At 42.6% G+C, this 24985-nt stretch overlaps 1 protein-coding gene across 2 annotated transcripts in view; it reads left to right on the top strand.

Annotated features, from left to right (window-relative positions):
- Positions 1-10020: 10020 nt before the first annotated feature.
- Positions 10021-24985, top strand: part of ppp1r12a (protein phosphatase 1 regulatory subunit 12A) — an 81411-nt gene continuing 66446 nt past the window's right edge. The window contains exon 1 of one of the 2 annotated variants that reach the window (XM_031898949.1): positions 10021-10504. In XM_031898949.1, coding sequence (XP_031754809.1) covers positions 10268-10504 — 237 coding nt within the window. In that variant the 5' untranslated portion in view covers positions 10021-10267. The remainder of the gene's footprint in view (positions 10505-24985) is intronic. The other variant, XM_031898950.1, reaches the window with a different exon arrangement.

Here is a 24985-nt window from a genome sequence, read left to right as displayed (position 1 = left end):
CATTGTGGGTTATGAAATTTCTGTGTGCTGTTTGTAAGCTGTGGAGAATTTGTAACATCAATGTTTTAGTCCCTCCTCCCCTGCCAGCATTTCAAATAATGCAGAAAGAGAAGAACAATTTTACTGCTGGATATCAGCATATAAAAATAGCATTTATTCATACTTTTTAAAGAGACAACCTAGAGCAATGTTTGCACTTCAAGGATTAAAAAGAAATCATCAAATTGCTGATGTTGCTAATTTACAGTTTGGTCACATCACACTGCACAGACCCCTAGGGATTGTTATCTAAACCCTGCCAACATACTGTGGAAGCCCAACTAATCTAACCCCAGTGTTCAGAAAGTTCACTGGAGTTTTTGAGTCATCCCAGAATTCCATATGAAAAATGTATGAAGGCACAGCTTACATCAGCTGCACAGTCAAAGCAATATATACTGTATATACTAAATTGAAGCCATTGTATACCTCAGACTTTGGGAAAGAAAGAAAGATTGTTTTGACAATAGTGCTAGAGAAGAACAAATGAGCCTTTACCCCAGGACATTGGCAAGTTTATTACCCACAAAGCTGCATTTCCCAGAGTTCCAGAGCAATTGCAGGTGCATGCTACATAACAATCATCGCAACTTAGGCACAGTGCACCAGTATGGATACTATACTTGCCATGGATACTACTCCACTTTGTGTTAAAGGGGTGTTACTTCCGCTGTTTTTGTGAATGTCATTACATTAGCATCTGATTTACTTGGCAAAAGTCAGAAACACTGATTGATCCAATGCATCCAATGGATCAATACACACAGCTGTGCGAAATTATCACAACAGGACGGGTGCATCAGTGCTGTCACATGTTTATTGTAGGACCAAGTACCTTGTGAATATTGACAAGTGCTTGGTGGTGAAACAGTAGCAAATTAATATCTAGTATAAATAAATTTAAAGCAACTGGACTTGTTAAGTAATCATTGAAGACGTTTCACTACTCATCCGAGCAAATTAATATTGGTTCCTTGCAAATAAATGACAAAACTGAGTAGAAAAAAATACAAACATGCAATCCTAATAACTCCAGCTATAACAAAATGTAGGCACATGGTACACACCACTACTATTAGGGCCAGTTGCTTGCATTTACTATAATTACTACCATTTTAAAGAACAGCTGCATGCATTTAGTACTAAGATTTGCTCCTTGCGATCAAAATATAATCGAAGAATAGACACAGCACCCACAGGACTTTGTAGTGAAAAAAATGATCCTTTGTGCAAAATTGACGTTTCGGTCCCAACACCTGGACCCTTCTCAAGATTATATATATCTTCCTGATCTGGTATTTTGTTGACTGTCCAAAGATAATATGCAAACAAATATAAATATAGTCAACTTCAATGATACCAAGAAAGTGCATAAAAAGGAGATGGGAATGGGATGTCCATTCCCTACCCCCAAGAAAAAATAGCTTACTGCTGTACAACAAGTGTTTGAATATTATTAACATTTATTTATAAAGCACCAACATATTCCGCATCACTGTGTGTTAAAGAAAAAAAGAGTAATTTATGAATTTGTGGTGTGCAAAGTGGAATTTAGGATGTATTTGTCATATTTTATATCCATAATACAGTATTCTCTCCATAATTCCAGCACAATCAGATTTCTAAGTTGCTTCCACCACAACTGTAGATGATGTGGCAAAGTGGATGTAATTACACTTGCATTTAGAGACAAACTGGAGCATGCTTTCAAAATAGAAATTGCATTTTATTCACTGGGTGCAAGTCTCTGGTGTGCCTATTGATACAACCAGATGTGGGAACACTGGAGCAACCTCCAAGTCAAGGATGGTGGAAGACAAACAGAAGAGGGCCCGAGTACAAAGGTGATTAATAAAGACATTGCTGTCTCATAGAGGAATAGTTTTGGCTGCTGGGGTCATCTGAAATTTTCGAGAAAAATAGAAGAATGCAAATAATAAAAAAAAGAATAAAATAGCAAATAAAAAATTAAGATCAAATGAAAAGTTGCTAAGAAGAGGCCATTTTAAAAGTTAACTTAAATGTGAATTACCTCTTTCACAACTTTACTGAGGCCTGTTTATAAAAGTATGTGGATTAAAATGCGCCAAAAAATATTTTTGCATTTTTATAAAATGTATGTTTTGGCCATATGGGATCCATTATCTGGACCCTATAGACTAATTCTGTGTTTTTTTATCATTTTTATTGAAAAAAGGAATTAACAATATTCTGTACATTTAGGCCTGATGGCCCCTGTAATCAAACAGTTACAGTTTTGTCATGGGATTTTATGTAGAATAAAATATAAAAAGAAGATAACAATAAATCAATGCAGGTACTTTTGTTCGTCATCATTGGATTATATCTAGATGTCATTGAATGTAGCAAAGTAAACATGTTTACTTCAAACGAGGTTGGGTAAAGGTAACATAAAATATGGTCCTCAAGTTTAATTGCATCGAGAGTAAAATATTAGATGATGGATCCAGGTATCTATATTGCATCCAGGGGCCCCGAGTTTTCAGAAATGTGTCATGTTCATTAAGAAAACAGGTTAATTTTTCATTCATTATAATCCAGTCTACTTTACGTTTGAATGCTAGGAACGGTATTGTTTTTATTTTCCATGCCACGCAAGGAAATATTGGTGAGTAGCTTATGTTGGATTTTTCTAACTGCAACTCGTGATCTGAAACAAAGGGAAGATGATGTTGTACACCTAGATTAAAAATCTAGTGACAACAGGGCAGGTCCACCAGATATTATACTGCTTGTAAACATCCTCGAAAACAATTGGGGTTGGCGCTCTCAACATATTTGGATATCCTTTGAATCAAGGCCAGGAATAAAGGAGGAGTACTTGAAAATGGGTGCTGCTGGAAACCATGAGTCATTAGACCCGATAACTACTTCATTCTATCCCATATCTTCAAAGTTCTTTCCAGAAAGGGGCTACATTTACATTTAACTTCATTTGTACCTAGTAAAAGCAAAGATGGGGTGCTAATAGCGTGGAGCATTTTTTATAATACCGATTACTAAATCTGTCGAGCCAGTGGCCTTTACAGATTTCAAATTTGTTATGGCCTTTCGAATGTCTTCAACTGTTATTTCTGAAATTATGGTGGCTTTTTGTTCTGCTGTCAGTGTTGGCAGTGGTAGATCATGAAAAAGGCGCTCATATTGAGAAGTGCTTGGACTGTAGCTATATAGAGGACATAAAATAGACAAGTAAAAGGTATTATTGGCAACTGGAGGAATGGGAACTTCTATAACATGCAGATACAAAAAAATTCCCAGAAGGATTGCTGAAAAATCAGATCTGTGAGCAATTTTGCCACATGTGTGCATGGGCTAATGTGATCACTGGAGTACAAATTTACCAATGCTTGTAGTCAAAATCCATTTAATCTGATCACATACAAAATATTACACTGGGTTTAATGATAATATTGGTCTGTTCATATGGTAATTTTACTTTCATTATACATTTTGTGCTATTTAGTAAACAAGATTTTGTATTGTTTTCAGGGTTTGTGATACATTTTGATGACTTTGTACTTCAGCATCAGGGTGCTGTATAATTATTAGGTTTATTGCAAAGAAACATGTGGATTTAAATATGACTATATGTAAGAGGAAGTTATGCTTTACACCTTCTTATGTAAGGATAAATCACCTATAATCCCAACACATACACAAAAGAAGTAAGTAAACTGCACATGATCCTCCACACTGCTAGAATATTCCTATAAAACATGCTGTATATAATTACACAGTAGTTGTTGAATAAATCATCATAAATGCAATGTTTAATCCATGCTAATAAACATTAGTACTAACACCGAAGTTAAGCTGTTAAGACTGTGGTTACACCAACATGTCCTCCATACCAGAACTAAAGCTTTGGATATTATATATACATATATATATTATATACCAGTGCTGTACAACTGGTGGTCCGCGGCCCCCCCCCTGTGTGGCCCCCCACCTGTCTGGCTGCTGTGACTGCTTACCTTTGTGTAAGCTTTAAACTGTATCAGTACTAGGATTAAGTGTTTTAAAATGTAATCCTCTGTACACACCTTTTAGTCCCTGCATTGTTCACCCACTGCATTGTTCACAACTCAGACAAGGTGTAGGAGCACTGCCTGCATTGTATCACTGTATGTACTATCTGCCCTATGCTGTCTGTGTATGGCACACACACAGGCAGCATAGGGCAGGCAGAGTATGGCACACACAAACAGCATAGGCAGGCATAATATGGCACACACTTTCTGGGCCTCGGCACCACAGAAGTTGGACAGCACTGCTATATATTATACAATATATACACATTCATTGGTAATGTTGCTCGTCCTACAATTCATGGGACAAGTTTGGGTGCACAAGACCTGATTAAATGACATACATTTAAACTTTCTCAGCACTCCTGAAATATAAAATGGCATAAATGCATGCAAAGACAAAAAGTGAATTAACAAACCTACAGGCATCGAGGGGAAATTACCTGCACTCAATTGAAAACAGGACACATTTGGTCACATCATTTTGTGCCTTGAGAGGAAACTTCTGCGATTTTGGGAAATTGTGTCGCCGCATATGCCATCCCACCGGCGATATACATTCACGCCAGTGGGATGGCATATCGGGGAGATTAGTCGCCCGCAACAAGGGAGATTTGTCGCGGGCGACTAATCTCCCCGTCTACCACGGCCCTAAGCTGACACACCGCGTCAAGGCAATGCCCATCGCATCAGTCCTAAACTAGTTTAAAAGCGAAGCATCCACATCTTGCTATTTAACCCTTTTACATGCTGAGCTATTGGACAGTCCTTAAAGGGGTGGGAGTAATGGGAAAGCTAACATTAAAGAAGCAACCACCTCCATAAATTATACTATACAGACAAATTCAATGTTAATGTTGCTCATCCTACAATTCAAGGGACAAGTTTGGGTGCACGAGACCTGGTAGAGTTGTTTATTCACTTTCTTCTTTACATGCATTTATGCCTTTTTATATTTCAGGAGTGCTGAGAAAGTTTAAATGTATATAGTTTAACCAGGTCTTGTGCACCCAAACTTGTCCCTTGAATTGTAGGATGAGAGACATAACATGCTCCGTTCCACCTGCTTTTGGCACTTTAATGCACCTGTGTGAGGAAGAATAGGATGCATTTGTTTCTGTGCTGGGAAACGCAATGGAGGGAAGCCCAGAAGCAAACGTTCGTGAGTACGAACCCTCACAATGTATAACATATTTTTGGGAATAAAGTTTTAGCCAAGGATTTGGGATTCAGTTGCAGATTTGTTGTTCCATATATTAGATGAACGAAGCAGCATACTCACAAAAAATATATGGAGGGGGCCCGTTGTGCACCTGCAGGCCCCCAAGCCCCTACTGCTCCCCACCTTGGGATGGAGAACTACTATACAGCACCCGTGGGGTCTGCTGTATGGAAGTTATCCAATTCTTATTGGAAAACATCACTTTTGTGTTGTTCACTCTAAAGGAATGATCTGTTTTTTTAACAGTTAAAACAATATTATAAATAAATGTAGGTATCTTGTGTCACCAACACATAAATTTTTTGCTAGGGGCCATGTTAAAGGGTCTATCAATTTCTAGGAACATTAATTATTGATTATTCAGATAATTTTAAACAATTCTGAAGTTGACTTTTTTGTCAGTAGGAACTCATTGAGAAAAATTACTTTTTTCATTTAGGATCAAGATTACTTCATTCCTTGCAGGGAAAGATTGACTTTCCTGCCTACAGACCTGCCCTGTAGCCACAGAGAGTGGTAGTAATGGTAGTTATTTTATAGACAATATTCAAAATGTAAAATACTAAAATGATTTCAGTGAACTTAAAGTTTATTCCAGGATACAGTTTGGTTTTCTATAAAGGTCTTATAAAAGGTCTAAAAAGGTCTTATAAAAGTCACGTCAGTATAATTCCTACCGTGACTGAGCAAAACCAAATGTTCAATATTTGGTGGATTATGCCTAATGTTTATATTGAGCCACTCTATTACTTGGCAGTTTAGGTGATCAGATACCTAATTAGTAAATATCTTGCCTTATATATGTCACCTCAGCATAAACGAAAATGAAAAGTAATGTACACAAGGCATACCTGTTATTCCACTGTATGGAGATCAATTTTGCAGAAAAAAGTGTAAGTAGCTGATTAATGCCTGCTTTCTAGTAATGTAGTGCCCTTAAACAATAATGAGAAAAAAACAATCCTCTCAGAACACACATAGGATAATGGATTAATTGGGTGTCAATAATGTAAAAAGGTGATCAAAATGGGCCTGTGATAGATTTCATTGTTTTCCTGTGATGTGAATTTACACATTTAGCATTCTGAAAGAATAACATTTTGAAGAAAATTAACTACTTGCAGTTATGTCACTGGAAATGGGCATTTCATATATTTTTGAAATATGATGCCAATTCACTTAATGAAATCCCACATTAGACGATTTCAAGGTGGAAGAAGAGGTAAAAGGGGCCAGTTGCTTGGCATAAACACATACAGAATAAAGAAGTATATACACAGATACTATAGTTTTTTTATATGAAAATAACCTCTATTTATAGGCTGCCCTAGCTATTTTTTCATTTAAAGGTGTCTGTGGCCAGAAATAAAAAGATTGCTCTGAAAAACCAAAAGGTGCGATAAAAAAGAATATTTTCGATTTCCCAGATGTATAAAATCCAGGTTTTACTGTTGGCACAATACATAGATTGATTCATGCTGTTTGTATATTAAATTTTTTGTAAAGTCCCACTTGTATCCAAAATGTCTTGTGACTTCAAGGATCACTAACCAATACTTATGGTTTAGGGGTTGCAAATGTTGCTTAACAATATTTAATAATTATTATACTACCACTGCCCATGCCTCATTTTCTCCTCTACAGGGTATGACACACCACACCAATACTTATATTGGCTTAAAAATAACACCTTCCCATTACAAAACATATGCATGACATAGACTTAGAAAAGGAAATTTGTGTAGCGTCATGCTAATTCAGTCTGGACATACTGTTACTACTGTTGGATCAAACTGCCTTAAAAATGGAAAGGTTATCTTTTTATGACTTGATGTAAGGAATATATTATATATTAATGTAAGGAATTTAGTAAACTTCAGAAATGTGAAGAGGTTACAATTGCTAAATATGCCTAAAAGTTCAAAGTTCTATAAACATATATGATGAACACAATGCTTTGCACCTTAATAGGTGGATGGTCTACTCTATTGGAACTGTTGAGTGGAGCTACCAAAGGGCATATCATGTTGAACTCTTTCACTGGTGGAATCATGCTGTCGCTGAAAAATAAATTCCAAGGACAGTCAAGCAAAGGTAAAAGGTTCTTTTGGGCACAGAAAAACTCCAGTTTTTCTGACCACTGAAAAACTCCAGTTTTTCTGACCACTACAAATCATTGGATTGCAATGCCTACTAAGAAAGCAAGAATTGAGATGCCTGACTGGACATTTCTCTCTTCCTCTCAACTCTTTCTGCCAGCGTCCAAGTCTCATTCACTCGCTTCCTCCCACAAAGTGCCAAAGCTTTAGTAAAGATGTGATGTAATTTACTGGTGTAAAAAGAGGTGCTTGATCAGTTCCGGGGGCTAATTTACAAGTGTCTACTTTAATTATTCTTTTTTCGCATAGAAGCAGATTTACTGTTGATTGGTATGGAAGATTGCTCAATATTTTTACATTTAAAAGATTCATAGCAAATATAATTTGTTATGGATTTAATGAATTCAAAGAATATTGATTTTTCCTGAAAGTGTGGTCATGCTGCCAGGAAGGGGGTTTTAATTAATATCTTGGGGAGAACAGAACTAATGGATCTATGTTTAAGTTACCAGACATACTATAGAAGACCTGTGTAACAGGCACAGCTCTACAATGTATATCCATCTTTGGTAGGGTTGCCACCTTTTCTGGAAAAAAATACCTCCTTCCTAAGTTTTTATGTTCCTTCCCCATTAATAACAGTGGCAACAAGTGTAAGAATATTGTGAAATTTGTGCAAGGACAGGTATTGCTGTATATGCTCTAAAACAGTGCTGTCCAACTGGTGGCCCGCGACCCCCTCTGTGTGGCCCCCCACCTGTCTGGCTGCTTTGATGGCTTACCTTTGTGTAAAATTTAAATAGTATCAATACTGAGATTAACTGGCCCCCTGCATTGCTCACACCTCAGATTCAGGCTGTAACCCCCTCTGCATTGTTTAAACATGTAATCCCCTGTGTTGTTCACACCTTTTAATCCCTGCATTGTTCACCCCCTGCAGTGTTCACACCTCAGACTCAGGATGTAACACCCCCATTGTTCACCTGTTCAGACATTGTATGTACTGCCTGGACTATGCTGCCTGTGTGTATGGCACACACAGGGACCATAGGGTAGCCAGATTATGGCAGATAGACAGCATAGGGCAGGGAGGGTATGGCACAAACAGGTAGGGCAGGCAGAGTATGGCACACACAGGCAGCATAGGGCAGAGAGGGTATGGCAGGCAGAGCATGACACATACAGGCAGCTAAGGGCAGGCAGAGTATGGCACGCACAAGCAGGGTAGGGCAGGCAGAGTATGGGGCACACAAGCAGGGTAGGGCAGGCAGAGTATGGCACACACAGGCAGCATAGGGCAGGTAGAGTATGGCACACACAGGCAGCATAGGCCAGGTAGAGTATGGCACACACAGGCAGCATAGGGCAGGCAGAGTGCTGCCTGTGTGTGCCATACTCTGCCTGCCCTATGCTGCCTGTGGGAGGTGAACCTGGCAGGGGTTTGTTGTGGGTTTGTTAGCAGTTGGAAATAGCCACTAAATGGTCCCTAAGGTGTGTAATTATGTGCTGGGGGTTGCTGTGCCATCCATGGATTTAGAGGTATATCTTAATATGACATAATATAATTCTTTCACATATGAATGACAGTTGATATCCAAGGACAAGCATTTGGGATTTTGCTGTGCTACCACCATTGTGATAAAATGGGTGTGGTTTGAAGTGGGTGTGGTTTAAAAAAGGGGAGTGGGCAAAACTTTCTTCCATTAGCGGCCCTCCACCATGTATTCTAGAGAAATTCCGGCTCTCGGCACCACAGAAGTTGGACAGCACTGCTCTAAAAGAACAATGCAGAGAGGCCTAGCTAGGATAAGAGGTGTTAGCGTCCTGGTGAAATGCTGCTAGGGATCTGAGGGAGTTGAACAGGTTCAGACTGGCAATCAGTGGATTCTGGCAAATGCCAGAGGGGCTGCTGTAAGATGCCATAGACAGTCACTATTTATTAGGCTGGTGCGGGGAGCTGTTTCGGTATCTGTGTAGTTGAAATGCCAGGGCCTATTTTGAATCCCAGTCTGAACCTGGAAATGAAGAACAAATACACACGAATGTGATACATCTACACCCACAAGTGACCCATGTATGTGTAAGAGGTTTTATTTTCCAGGTTACTCATGGCTTCTGCATACAAAAATATTATTTTGTTTATAACAGGCACATTACCAAGAGAGTGGGTGAACGGGGTCGAGTTTGCATTGTAAAAACTTTTGGATCAAAGCGCCAGAAACAATAATACAATGAAGCATTAAAATTTGACACTTCTATTTATTGGGCCCACACCTACAAATAAAATATCTCTTGGCAGAATCAGCAGTCCTGTTTTATTAGTGAAAAGATGTTCATCCCTAAAGCAGGGTGCGAGCCATGAATACCTCCTCTGAAGGCTTGCAGCTCTCTCTCCCTGTATATACACTCATTGGGTAGATGACAAGAGCAGTTTACAGGCGCCTATGAAACAACTGCTTCCTTACCCCTAAAGTTGCGAACTAAATCTCCCATATTGGACAAACTGTGCCTATGTGACGTAACACGGTCCAATAACCAATTAGATTTCATTCCAGCACCTGGTGCGAGCTCAGCAATGGGCGCGGCAGCGGCTTGTATAGAGCGGCGTCCTCTCGCGAGATTATGCAGTCAAGTAGCGTGAGCGCGCGTTGTGTGTGCGCAGCCGGTCGGGGCCTGCAGCCGTCTGAGTGTCAGTGAGAGAGCAGCAGGCAAAGAGTGGGAGGGAGAAGGGTGTGGGCCCCCGGAGCAGAGTAGGAGCTACGCCGACGACTCTTGTCACTCGAACACCGGAGTGGTGGTTGGGACCAAGAAGCATAAGGGATAGGAAGGTGCCCGGGGCTGGGAGGGGGGAGGGAATGAAGATGGCGGACGCCAAGCAGAAGAGGAACGAGCAGCTGAAGCGCTGGATCGGCTCAGAGACTGACCTGGAGCCGCACGTCATCAAGAGAAAGAAGACTAAGGTGAAGTTCGATGATGGCGCTGTCTTTCTGGCCGCTTGTTCCAGCGGGGACACAGACGAGGTTCTCAAGTTGCTTGACCGTGGAGCTGACATCAACTACGCCAATGTGGACGGGCTCACTGCGCTGCACCAGGTACCTACATTCTGGGCCCGCTCCCCTCTGCCCACACCTTTCCACTCTCCCCAGCATTCTACTGCAGGATTTATACCTTCTCGTCCGAAAGGAATGCTGGGAGCTGTGGCTCAACAACCCTTTGTAGGGCCTGGGTTTGCGCTTTTCTGGTTCCCAGATTCCTACAGCTGATGTAGGGTCACAGCATCCCCTGAGCGACGAAGTTCACCAGCAGCTGAAGGAACACCAGGCTGAAGGCCACACACGGTGGTGTCTTGTTATTTTTGGGATTAAACGTACCTCAGGCTGCTGTCAATTCTGACATACCCAGAGAGACCTAGGTAGTGTGCTGATGGGCAGCTTTTCTGGCTGCTGTGCCCACTCTATTCTTCCTTTCAGCTGCACACCAGGAAGGGCCACACCATCACTCACACAGCCATGCACTTCACTAGCTCCTTTACTTTTGTTGTTTTTATCATGGCAGTAGCAAGTTGAATTCCACAAATACTTTTAGGCTTGTTTCACACTGCAGGCCATCTGATTGCCTCTGTCTAATTCTGGCAGCACAGGCGGTATTCTATTAAGTAACACTCACCCCAAGCAAAATTGTTTCCGCATGTAAATATAGAATTATTTGCATTATTAAATTATTATTATTAAGTTTTTAAGTAGAGGCATCTACTGCAGGAAAGAAAATAGTTTAAAATAAATGTGCACTGATATTTTGACACTTCTTAGAAAGCAGATCCTGCTCTAGGTAGATGGTCCTATCATAATGCTGTATGACTTCAATGTCATTCGGTATAATATGATGTTATGGAACTAGCTGTTGTTAATGGAACAGGTCCATGAGAAAAGTCTACATAAAGCTCCTTAGATATATCTTCTACTAATTGTGGCTTGCAAAAACTGCAGCAACTCCCACCTGGCTATTAAAAGTTGATATGTTAATTATAATATTTGGGTGCTGCTGCAAACTATCATGTTGGTCCAGCTCACTCTTGCTAAATCAGCTAAACTTTAAGCAGTTTAATTTTATTTCTTGCATTAAGATTTTTTCAGGCAAACGACATCGGAAAGATAAAGGCAGTTTAAACCACTTCTACCCTTTGCTAGTGTTTATTCATGGGTTTCCAACTTGTGGTCCTCCGGTTGTAGTATGAACTACAATTATCAGGATCTCAGCTGTCACGGGACATGGACTTCTAGTTCAGCGACAGCTGGGTCGGCTATTCCTTGCAAGTGATTGGGACTAGGCGTAGGTCATTGAAAATATTTGTTTTTATGCCATCACAATGCTTTGTTATAGTTATTTTTCCCAGTGGGCCTAAAGGGGTAGCTCACATTATAATTAACTTTTAGTATGAGGTAGACAGTGGCATTTAAAGACAATTCCTAATTGGGCTATTTATGTTATTTTACATACATTTTATGTTGTGCAGATGTCAGACTTGGTATTTTAAGAGCTATCTGTAGTTGGGAAGGCAAAAAGAAAGATGAATAGCAAAAAAAAAAAAAAACAATGAAACTTTCTTCACTGGCAGTCTTCTGGGTGTAGGGGTCAGTGACCCTAGCAACCAGGAAGCATTTTAATTTGAGGCCGGAAAGAGGCAGATTAGAAAGGCTAATAATTCTAAAATTCTACAAAATGAAGACCAAATGAAAAAATAACTTACATTACATCCATCTTTAAGGCGTTAAAAGTTTGTAGGAACTTCCCTTTTACAACCTTGACAAAAGTGCTGTGGCTTATAGAGGCAGGGAAGTCAAACCTGCTACAGTGGTTGTGTGTGTGAACGCTGTATTTCTGGACCATTGTTGGCAGCTGCCTAAATCATGCACATTAATGTCATTCGATATATATTCTTACAGATTGATGTCATTTTTCTTTGCATTACATATAAAAAATTATCTTTCAAATGCTGTTTGCCAATATTTCGAAAGAATTTATGAAAGCACAATCAAACACAAAGGAGAAATTGTCAGTAAAGTTATTCAGTAGCCCAGATGGCTATTGAAATTTTTTTTTTATTTGATTGCAGGTTTTTTAGAGAAGACAGAACAGAATTCACGGTATCAGACTAGTTTGCAGTGTTTTGTGGCTTAGCTTTTTTCTCTTCATTCTGTCGCTGTTGTCTGTAATGTTCATAGAAACAGTTTCTAGGATGATAAATGACACTGCTGTTGTCATTCAAGTTAAGAATTTTAAGCCATCCCTCTAAAGAATATATTTGTGGAAAGCGTCTTCTGTTGGTCGTTACGTACAAGTTTGTGCATCGCAGCTAATTCTTAGTTTAAAATTTCTGGTTTAATTTGTTGAAGAGAAGATAAAGGAGTGCAGTGGGCTGTTGGCATGCAGTGCTTTTAAAAATGTATGCTTTGTGCATGTTCTGTTTGTAGCCGACTGATTGGAATCTCTGTTGGCCAAATAAGGGCAGGTTAGCAATGGGAGATAATGCAGGCGGTGGTGGCGAGCACCAGCATGAAACAGGCTCTTGCTGCAGTACAACTGCATAGCAAAGTTCAAAGGCTTTTTCTGGAAAACCATTTTATCAGAGCTAAATGCGTGTACATTTAAAGATATTTCTTCCAAAGTAGTAATGTAGCAATGTAAATACTAACTCCCTTTCTAAGAATAAGTATTCCTTTGAGAAAGTTATGAACAAGTTGACAGTTTGTCATTTATAGTCATACTTTTAAGGCTTTTGCCTAACAATGAAATTGACCACAGTGTGTGTTGAATTAGTTTGTAAGCACAGTATTCATGTGTGTATATGAGTTACTTGCATTGCTACTACTGCTCTTTGCTATACACCTTTCTAAGTTATTTTATACCTTGGTTGTGTACTGCACCTTACTTCAAAATATAGTTTGTTTTTAAAACAAAGCAGCATACCTGAATAAAACAATGTGCATCTGCAGCTGCCTCGCTGTGCCACCTTGTTCTTTATAGAAGTTGATGTAAAACTGTTGTACATGGAAAACAACTCATCACTGAGAATTCTGACCAAAACCTTCATTTTTATACAAGATAATTCACAAATGAGAGCTCTGATTACTACTACTATATTGGTCACCTTGCTTTTACATATGGAAATTGTCATTTTGGTTTCTTTATATTACATTGTAATTCAACAAAGAGTTAAAGAAAACACTTAAGTTCTGGTAATCCGTGCTTACTGCTTCCACTGAGGCCAGTGGAAGAAACATTAAAGTGATCAACATGTTGCTCATTAGCCACTGGTTGGGCATCAGCGCACCAAGGTGTCTTTTGACAACTGGAACTCACTGATGAGTTCTAAACTACAATTAACACCAGCACAAGAACTATTTGTCAGGAACATGTTCTGCAATCTTTTCTGCGGCCATTGTTAATGAAAGGCTAACTAAAGAACTAGGCTAGAAATGTTGTGATTATGATTTGGTCTTCTGTACCAGTCCAAGGCAAGCCCAGCTCTTTTAGCAAGGCTGATTATTGGTATTATATTTAGATTCTCATTACATTGCATCCCTGAAAACCTATGCAATTTGCATCAGAACTTGATAATCAGTCCTGTAGCTTCAACAGGCAAACCTTATTTTTTGATTGATATTTTGCTGCAACCTCTGTTAAGCTTCTCAACAGCTGCCCAGAGCACACTGAGCATGCGAGGGTCACTGTCTCTTGTAACAAAATTCAAGATGGTGAGCTCTTGTGACAAGTTTTAAGGCTTGGCTCATTACTGCTATAGAAATGCTAAAACTGGACATTAAGTTTAGTATATAAAATATGGTATTTATAACTATATCCATTTAAGGTTTTTTAGTTTAAATTGGAGTCTCCTCAGCAGCCAAAAAACATGGGGTGATTAGTTGCTGTGACTTTTTCTAAAAAGTCTGTAGCAGTGACTAATTGAGCATGTTTTTTCACTGCGCAGATTAGTGAGTGCAGCTTTATAAAAAGTTGTGCCGACTAATCGTGTGTGTCTTCACCCTAAGGCTGATGCAACACATAGCGTATGGCGTATATTTTCGAAAAACGCTTGCCGAAAATATGCGCCATTCGCTCCTACCTGTGCCTGCACCAGAATGAATGGAATACGCTCCTGTAGCCGAAATATGCAGAAAAAAAGAGACTGCGTTCTCTCGCGTTTTTATGCAGATATCCGCTACATGTGCCTGCACCCGAGCGTATTTCATTCATTCCTGTGCAGGCACAGGTAGGGGACATATGGTGCATATTTTTGGCAAGCGTTTTTCAGCTTGCCGAAGATATACGCAATACGCCTGGTTAACAGTCTGTTCTCCTCTAGGTGATTTAATTAGTTATCAGGCTTGCAACATCCTAAGCCAGAGCCAAGAGAATGCAAACAACCAAATAGATGCTGCTTTTAAAGGAATACTCTTATGGCTAGTATTGCGTATGCTTTAATAATGGTGTGTGGGTTACCATCTTAGTTAATTTTGTATGATCCCTTTGCTTGTAGAAACATCCAACAGTGCACAATGCAAGCAACGTTGGCTGTGTGTTCCTACTGAATACACATTTTGGTTTTTCACTAAAAATCTCTATCGCCCTAAAGGTCGATCGAATTATAACGACAGGTATAGGCAAAGTTACTCCGATTAGATTTTCAAACCTGCCCGATCGAGATCTGGCCGATTTTAGGCCAGATATCGGTCGGGCAGTCCCGTCGGTAGTGCCCATACACGGGCAGATTAGCTGCTGAATCAGTCTAAGGGACCGATATTGGCAGCTAGAATCGGCACGTGTATGGGGACCTTTAGAATAGATGTCAGGGAGCTGTTTGTTATCTTAGCTGCCCATCTGTTGATAGACTGGCCAGATTTGCATGATATTCATTTCTGTGTAGTAAGGGGTGGGTTTAAAGAAGAACGAAACTCTAAAAATGTCATATGAGTCTTTAGGGCAGTGACACATGGGGAGATTAGTCACTGCGCGACAAATCTTCGCTGTTGCGGGGGCGACTAATCTCCCTGCAATGGCATCCCACCGGCTGGAATGTAAATTTGCTGGTGGGATGGCATATTCTGCGCCGCGATTTGTCACCTGAAGTTTCCTCTCAAGGCAACTTCGGCAAATATCGGAGCTGCGTATGATACCCACTGGCGATTTACATTCTAGCTGGTGGGATGGCATTGCAGGGAGATTAGCTGCCCATGGTAATGGAGATTTGTCGCAGCAGAACTAATCTCCCTGTGTACCCCTGCCCTAAGAATACAAGGCTGAGAGGTCTTGGGGAAAAGTAAGAAAATGGCCTGCCATACAAATACACAGGTTGCATTTTGGATAATGCTGTCATCATCTAAAATAGTTGGGATCTGGGGTTATCCACATTTTGGGTTTTTCTTTTCCTATAAAATTGTCAGGAATCGGCGACGCTCCCTACCTGGCGTGCGGCGGCGTCCTTCCTCCCGGCGCGGCGAATCCAAGATGGCGGCGCCCAGGGCTCCACGTGGGCGCAAGGACGCCGGCGCGATGACGTCACGCGCTATGGCGCCAAATTCAAACTTAAAAGAACGCCAGAGACCCAGGTTCAATGCCCGAGTATAGCTCAATTTACCTATTGTGTTCCTGGGCTTCTAATATTCCTATCTGCTTTACTGTTGCTGTCTATTTGCCTGTTCCTGACCTTGAACCTTGCTGCCTGCCTTAAGTGACCTTTGCCTGAACCGGACCTCGCTATTGGGTTATCCTGCATCTGTACTTCGCTCGGACTCGCTGGAAGCGGCCTTCCTCCTTGATCCTGACTTCTCCCCTCCCGTGGGTGCCGGAGGCCCCCGTTGACATTATACTCGGGCCATGGATCCCGAGGAAGCGGTACCGGACGTCGGAAGAGCCCTTCGCGGGCTGGCGTCCCGTATGGAGGCGTATGAATCCCAGCAAGTCAGAATTGGGCAAGTACTTGATTCCATTTTGTCCCGTTTGCCCGTTACCCCCGCTGTCGCGGAAATTCCTCCTGCTGTGGTGGTTCCTCTGCCAGCGATGCCGCCAGCTCGTGAGCCACGAATACCTCCTCCTCCGCGCTACAGTGGCAATCCGCAGGCCTGCAGGGGATTCGTGACTCAATGCCAGATTCAGTTTGAGTTCCAACCTTCCCAATTCTCCTGTGAGCGAGCGAAGGTGGGCTACGTTATGTCTCGTCTGGAGGGCAAACCACTGGAATGGGCAACTTCTCTCTGGGAGAGTCAGTCACCCCTGACATTTGATGTGAAGGAATTTCTTCTGATGTTCAGAACCATCTTTGATGCCCCTGGTCGGGTCGCTACTGCCTCTTCACGCCTGCTGCAAATCCGCCAGGGCACTCTCGGTGCCAGTGAGTATGCCATAGACTTTAGAACCCTCATGGCGGAAACTTCCTGGAATGAGGAGGCTTATAAGGCAGTCTTCTATCAAGGCCTATCGTCCCGTCTGAAGGATGACCTGGTATCCAGAGATCTACCTGACTCCCTTGAAGATTTGATTGCTCTCGCTATTAAGGTAGACACTCGCCTTAAAGAACATCAGGCTGATAAAGAGCGGAGTAAAAAGTCTCATCCAGTCCTGGCTCCGCGCTTCCAGAACCCTATGATGCCACCGTCTTCCCCGCAGTTTACCTCTTCCCCTTCGGAGGAACCCATGCAACTTGGGAAGGCTCGACTATCTGCACAAGAGAAGCTTCGGAGACGCCTTTCCGGCCTATGTCTATACTGCGGCGGACAATCCCACTTAGCAGTTTCCTGCCCTGTCAAGCTGGGGAATACTCCTGCTTCAAGTAAGACTATTGTTTCTTTTGCTGGTAGTATTGTTCCTAAGTCAGCGGAACAATCTCACCAATTTCATGTTCCTGTGCAGATCCGGTTGCCCTCCCAGGCAATTCCAGTCTCAGCTTTCCTTGATTCCGGAGCTGCAGGAAACTTTATGGACTTGGCATTCGCGAAAAAGGTTGGCATTTCCCTCTTTCCAGTGACTCCTCCTATTCGGGTCCTCGCCATCGATGACAGACCTCTCTCCACGGACACCATTACTTTAACCACCGGTGAACTATCTGTCCAGATTGGAGCACTACATCTGGAAAAGATGTCATTCCTGATCATTCCATGTCCTTCGTCTCCTGTTGTGCTGGGGTTGCCATGGCTACGACTCCATAACCCCTCCATTGACTGGTCATCGGGTCAAATCTCCCGTTGGAGTCAGTATTGCCAAAGACATTGTTTAATTCTTCGGCCACTCCAGTGGGTTACAGTCTCCTCTACGAGTCTTTCAGCTCTGCCCTCCGTCTACAGGGACTTCTCTGATGTCTTTTGTAAAAAATCAGCAGAGTTTCTTCCCCCGCATCGGCGGTATGACTGCCCTATTGATCTCCTTCCTGGAATCATGCCACCCCGTGGGCGGACCTATCCCTTATCCCCTGCAGAGACGGCTGCCATGAAGGAGTATATCTCTGAGAATCTCCAGCGTGGATTTATCCGTCCTTCTACCTCTCCAGCAGGAGCTGGCTTCTTTTTTGTCGAAAAGAAGGACGGTGGACTCCGCCCCTGTATTGACTACCGGGGTCTCAATAAAATAACTGTTAAGAACAGATACCCTTTACCCCTTATTTCAGAACTTTTTGACCAACTAAAAGGGGCCAAGATTTTCTCTAAGTTGGATCTCCGTGGGGCCTATAATCTCATCAGGATCCGAGAGGGCGATGAGTGGAAGACGGCTTTCAATACCCGTGATGGGCATTACGAGTACCTCGTGATGCCCTTCGGCCTCTGCAACGCTCCAGCCGTCTTCCAAGAGTTCGTAAACGATATTTTTCGGGACCTCCTGGGGAAGTCTGTTGTCGTGTACCTGGATGACATCCTTATCTTCTCTCAGGATTTGGAGACCCATCGCTCCCAAGTCAAAGAAGCCCTTTCTCGCCTTAGAGAAAATTCTCTTTTCGCCAAGTTGGATAAATGCACTTTTGAAGTACCAAAGATCTCCTTCCTGGGCTACATTATCTCGTCTAGGGGCTTCGAAATGGATCCTGCCAAGGTATCTGCTATCCAGAAGTGGCCACTCCCCCAGAGTACTAAAGCAATCCAGAGGTTTATAGGATTTGCGAACTATTACCGCCAGTTCATTAAAGGCTTTTCTTCACGCATTGCTCCTATCCTTTCCCTCATCCGCAAAGGAGGGAGACCCAATTGTTGGCCTCCTGTGGCCCTTGAAGCCTTTCAGTCCCTGAAGGATGCCTTCATTTCGGCCTCTGTTCTTCGACACCCAGAGCCTCATCTACCCTTCTTTATTGAAGTCGACGCCTCTGATGTAGGAGCAGGTGCTATTCTTTCCCAGAGACATTCTGCAGATGGTAAGCTCCATCCATGTGCATACTTCTCCAAGAAGTTTTCCTCCGCCGAGCAGAATTACGACATTGGGAATCGTGAACTCCTGGCTGTCAAACTCGCCCTCGAGGAATGGCGACACCTCTTAGAGGGAGCATCTCATCCGGTCACGATCTATACCGATCATAAGAACCTAGAATTTCTACAGTCTCTAAAGAGACAGAATCCCCGTCAGGCGAGGTGGTCGCTTTTCTTCTCCCGTTTCCATTTTGTCCTGACGTATCGTCCTGGGACCAAGAATCGGAAGGCAGACGCCCTGTCCCGAAGTTTCTCCCCAGAGGATCGTCTACCTATAGAGCGAGAGCCTATCATTCCTCCATCCAGGATCATTGCCTCTGTATTGCCCCAATTCGCTGAACAAATATTGCTAAGCCAGTCTGCCGCTCCTCCAGATACTCCCATAGGGATGGCATTTGTACCTCCTGAGTTACGCCTTCCCATTCTCCAGCAGACTCATAGCTCCAAACAAGCTGGCCACCCTGGTTCTGAAAAAACTCTTGAACTTCTTCAACGCCTAGTTTGGTGGCCGACCATCCGTAAGGATGTCCGAGACTTTGTCGCAGCTTGTACTGTATGTGCCACCACTAAAGCCAGCCACTCCCGACCCTGCGGTCTTCTGCATCCATTGCCAGTACCCTCTCGCCCATGGACGCATTTGGGTATGGACTTTATTGTGGAGTTGCCGCCCTCCTGTGGTAACACTGTCATTTGGGTAGTGATAGACCGCTTCAGCAAGATGGCACACTTCGTACCCCTGAGGAAACTCCCCTCGGCTGTAGAACTGGCTCAACTCTTCATACAGCATATCTTTCGTTTGCATGGTTTCCCTGTGGAAATTGTCTCCGATAGGGGGTCTCAGTTTGTGTCCAGATTTTGGCGCTCCTTGTGCAAGTCTCTGGGAGTGTCTCTTCAGTTCTCCTCAGCCTATCACCCTCAGACCAATGGGGCAGCAGAGCGTGTAAACCAAGCTCTTGAACAATTTCTGCGAAACCATGTTTCCCTTTGCCAAGACGACTGGTCAGGTTTACTCCCGTGGGCAGAATTCGCTCACAACAATGCCAGTCATTCCTCCACTGGAAGATCTCCTTTTTTGTCAGTGTATGGTCAACATCCTTTGGCCTTCCCTCAAGATTTTCTCCTCTCCAAAGTTCCCGCTGCAGATGACTTGGCGGCTCACATGTCTGTTATCTGGGCTGCCACCAAGTCTAATTTGGAGAAAAGTTCCCTGGTACACAAAACCTTCGCTGATCGTCGGAGGAAGCCTTCCCCTCCATACAAGGTTGGTGAAAAAGTCTGGCTTTCTTCCAAGAACATCCGCTTGAAGGTACCTTCTCCGAAACTGGGTCCCAAGTTCCTGGGTCCCTTCTCCATCTCTGAGGTGATCAATCCCGTGGCAGTCCGGCTACAACTTCCCCCAGAGATGCGGATTCCTAACGTGTTCCACGTCTCCTTGTTGAAACCAGTGGTGCTCAATCACTTCTCTTCTGCTCAGTCCCCTCCTTCTGCCGTCCTCGTGGATGGTCAGCAAGAGTACGAAGTTGAAAAGATTCTGGATTCTAGGCTCTCCAGGGGATCACTTCAATACCTCGTCCAATGGAAGGGATTCGGCCCTGAGGAATGCTCCTGGGAGAAAGACTCTGATGTACATGCTTCTCGTCTTGTGAAGGCATTCCATGGTCAATTTCCTCAGAAGCCTCGGCCTAGTGGTCCAGTGGCCCCCCGTGGGGGGGGGGGTACTGTCAGGAATCGGCGACGCTCCCTACCTGGCGTGCGGCGGCGTCCTTCCTCCCGGCGCGGCGAATCCAAGATGGCGGCGCCCAGGGCTCCACGTGGGCGCAAGGACGCCGGCGCGATGACGTCACGCGCTATGGCGCCAAATTCAAACTTAAAAGAACGCCAGAGACCCAGGTTCAATGCCCGAGTATAGCTCAATTTACCTATTGTGTTCCTGGGCTTCTAATATTCCTATCTGCTTTACTGTTGCTGTCTATTTGCCTGTTCCTGACCTTGAACCTTGCTGCCTGCCTTAAGTGACCTTTGCCTGAACCGGACCTCGCTATTGGGTTATCCTGCATCTGTACTTCGCTCGGACTCGCTGGAAGCGGCCTTCCTCCTTGATCCTGACTTCTCCCCTCCCGTGGGTGCCGGAGGCCCCCGTTGACAAAAATGGATTAACATACCGTATATACTCGAGTATAAGCAGAGTTTTTCAGCACCCAAAATGTGTTGAAAAATTAACCCTCGGCTTATACTTGAATCCCTCCAGCTAGGAACCTCTGCTACCTGATTCCCTGTGCGCCGCTCCTTGCGTGTGACGAAGTGACATCACACGTTCTCTGCTCCGTTATCTATTTGTGCACTGGGGAGAGTGGAGGTAGAGCCCTTAGCCCCGGTGTCTAGTTGGGGATGTAGAAGTGGCTGCAGTTGACACGGAAGTGCAACAGGCAGCCCCCTTGTTGATAGACGGCATCAGCGGTGGGGTGGCGGTCAGGGAGAGGAGCTTGCGCGCCAGGACTTAAATCAGCAACAGCATTGGATTAAGGGTACGTCCCGCATCCTTTGAGTCTCTTCTCTCCTAATGATCGAGTGCACTATGTTTATGTGCACAATTTATCCATGAATTGGCACAGCTCTGCCAAATATTTTTTGTTTTATAACTATGTTAACTGTAAAGTATGAGTTGCTTTCACTGTTTTATTACAGTGAAAAGTGAAATCAAGAAATGCCCATTCAGCTTTACATGTTCCATAGAGCGCAACAAAAATGCAATGAGAGCTGGCAGAGCTTCTTTCTGCTATACCAGGGGTCCCCAGACTTTGTCACACTGTGATCTACTTTTGCTATCTGGCCTTCGTCATGAGATCTACCACAGTTAAAGTAGTGTGACGTCTATCAAGGAAGAAAAAGTATCAATCTGTGTTTAACAAATACACATAGCAATATACAAATTCACTGCCAAATTCACATTATTCAAGTGCCAACTTCAAGTTTAATGTGAAAGGATTGTAGTAGTTTTTACTTCCCTTCTTCATGGCTCACATTGTACTCTGCTCACAGAAACGTATATTAAAAATGGGAACAAAAATATACAGCAGTCCGGTGGGGACAATCTTCTATACTGGGATGAAACTACAAAGACGGATGGCTTGAGCAGCCGCACCCAAAAACTCCAGTATGCTGGGGGGAAAAAAGAAGTCGTGTGATGTCATCCCACTGCATTCCACCTTGAGGTCTACCAAAAACTTTAAAGTGATCTACTGGTAGACCGCGATCTACCTTTTGGGCACCCCTGTGCTATACTTTTACCTGATTTATAGGCCTACCATCTGACCAATAGGATGGCACTATTCCACAGAAGGAGAATGGAGAACTGTTTAATAGCACAAGAAGCACATTGTGGGGGTTTTTAAGGCCGCTAAGCTCGTGGACTATTTGCCCTTAAACCTTATTGGCTTATTTTGGTATGAACTTCTGTATATTGGCACATATTTTTCACCCTTAAATTCTTTTAAGTGTAACATAAGACATTTGTGTGAAATAGAGCTTGGATACAGAAAAGCAAAAGCGCCAGCTGTAACAGCAAACTGAATGTTACCCTGGTAACTAGTGGAGAATATTCATTAAGTGCATCAGACGTCCCTTTTGTGACCTCATTGCGGGGCAGGGAATGCGCGCGTCTATAAAGGGGAAAAGCCAAGTCGGGTAGGGTTAGGATTGGGAGCGGGAGAGGCGGGTCGAGTATTTCTTGACCCATGAACCAAATATGGGGGCTTCCTGAGCCACCAACATCTATTGTAAAAATGTCATAACTCATATAATGCACCCAGCAGAACTGAAGTTGCTGCCACCATCGACATCATTGCACAATGTTTGCTAGTTATAAATCAATCCATTACTAATAAAGAGGTACTTATTTTCACGACAGATTTATAATATTTACTAGCAGCGTAGGCATTCTTGTTTGTATCTTAGGTTGCTTGAGACTTGAAATATTCCTTAGCAGTAACATACATAATCACCTTTTTCAGTTTGTTGTCTTAAATAACCTGTTTTATGATTCTATGACTCATAATATGGTTACTTTCTTTCTGATGCACTTAATGAATATTCTCCACTTGTTACCAGGGTAACATTCAGTTTGCTGTTACAGCTGGTGCTTTTGCTTTTCTGTATGCAAGCTCTATTTCACACAAATGTCTTATGTTACACTTAAAAGAATTTAAGGGTGAAAAATATGTGCCAATATACAGAAGTTCATACCAATAATAAGCCAATCAGGTTTGAGGGCAAATAGTCCACGAGCTTAGCGGCCTTAAAAACCCCCACAATGTGCTTCTTGTGCTATTAAACAGTTCTCCATTCTCCTTCTGTGGAATAGTGCCATCCTATTGGTCAGATGGTAGGCCTATAAATCAGGTAAAAGTATAGCACAGGGGTGCCCAAAAGGTAGATCGCGGTCTACCAGTAGATCACTTTAAAGTTTCTGGTAGACCTCAAGGTGGAATGCAGTGGGATGACATCACACAACTTCTTTTTTTCCCCCCAGCATACTGGAGTTTTTGGGTGCGGCTGCTCAAGCCATCCGTCATCCCAGTATAGAAGATTGTCCCCACCGGGGTATGGTGGGGTAAGGGTATGTTGGGCGCACGCCTATAAATTCTCAATCCGGCAGTGTCGGGTCTCAGAGGGTGAGAAGAAGGGTTCAGCCTGAGCCCACGGGTCCTGCATGGTCCCCAGCCAAACAAATGGCCATAAAGACAGCTCCTAAGACAATGCATGTCTAGGCAGGGTGGCAAAACCTAGATATTCCTCAGTCTTCCAGCATTCTTGACAGGCACAGTATGGCCTCCAAGTTGTCATGACCGAAACAGCACAGCCCTCAGCATTTCAAGACAGAATAAATGATAGATCAATTTATTTGATTTAGCTCAGTGTCAAAAGTTTTGTGTGAGTTCTGACTTATACAGTCTAAAGTGGAGCAGGTACAGTATGGTGCCAATGATGTGATTGGCAGTATACACAGACATACTTTATTCATCCATCCAATACTAATATATATTTTGCTTTTTAACTGTATATGTGTGTAGAACAATGACATAATAGTGTGGCCAATGGCAAAATATAATGCAGACATGTTAATGACTGTACTATAGTTTGGGTAAATACAGACTATATCAGATAAATCACAGCGAGCAAAAAAACCCCTGCAATTGAGGCAAATAAAAATCCAGTTGCACCAAATAATCGCTGCAACGATACATTCTCTCAAATACAAGTCGTTGCACGAAATACTGTGCAGTACAAGTTGACATTACTTTTCAGTGTAACAATTAGTCGCTTCGACTGCATTTTAAGAATCACTGCAACTAAATTGTCCCATCGGTCTTCTCCCTTTCAGTGCCCTGAAACTTTTCTTGAAGTGCCAACCTCTTATTTCTTCTGTAGCCTTCAAACCCCACACTGTCCCCTAATATCATACTCCATAACTTTTTATCTCTAAGGCAAAGAGCTGGAGGAAATGGTTCCCAATGAACAAGTAAAATGAAAGCTATAGAAAATATCACCCAGACTGTGTGTCTGAGATATCACAGCCTGTTCCGGTACAATCTGTGTAACCAATACACAGTCATTGTCAGGGAAACATTTACCTGGCAGGTGACTATAAACACGGGGAAATTTATGTAAGTTGATATTAATAAATGTGTTTTTGTTTTTTTTTTTGTTTTTTCTTTACATATCACTAGAAACACATATGGAAAGTAGATGACATGCAAGAAGATTAGTCGCTCGGCGATTAATCTCCTCTAGCAGTGGCAACTAATCTCGGGATGCTACAATGTAAATCAGTGGTAGGAAAACATAGGTGTTGCTTCGGTTTTCCAAAGTTGTCTGAAATTTTCTCACAAGGCAATTTCAGAAAGCGACATTTTTTCCTTCTGACAATTTGCATTCTTGTAAAAAAAAAAAAAATGGGTGCAGCACCCCAGTTCTTTTTCACTCTCCAAAAGCCATTTACTTGATGCTGACACCCAATAAAGGTCTTAAAACTTAATTTATTTTCTGTACCCATGTGGTTCCCCATGTCTCAATTATGTACCTTCCTTTTCTACTGACCGTGTGTCTTTATCTGCCTCCTTTTTTCTTTAC

The sequence above is a fragment of the Xenopus tropicalis genome, chromosome 3 (genome assembly GCF_000004195.4).
Source record: "Xenopus tropicalis strain Nigerian chromosome 3, UCB_Xtro_10.0, whole genome shotgun sequence".
Classification (NCBI taxonomy): Eukaryota; Metazoa; Chordata; class Amphibia; order Anura; family Pipidae; genus Xenopus; species Xenopus tropicalis.
Note: the sequence above shows the minus strand (reverse complement) of the source record. Positions and strands in the feature narration are given on the sequence as shown.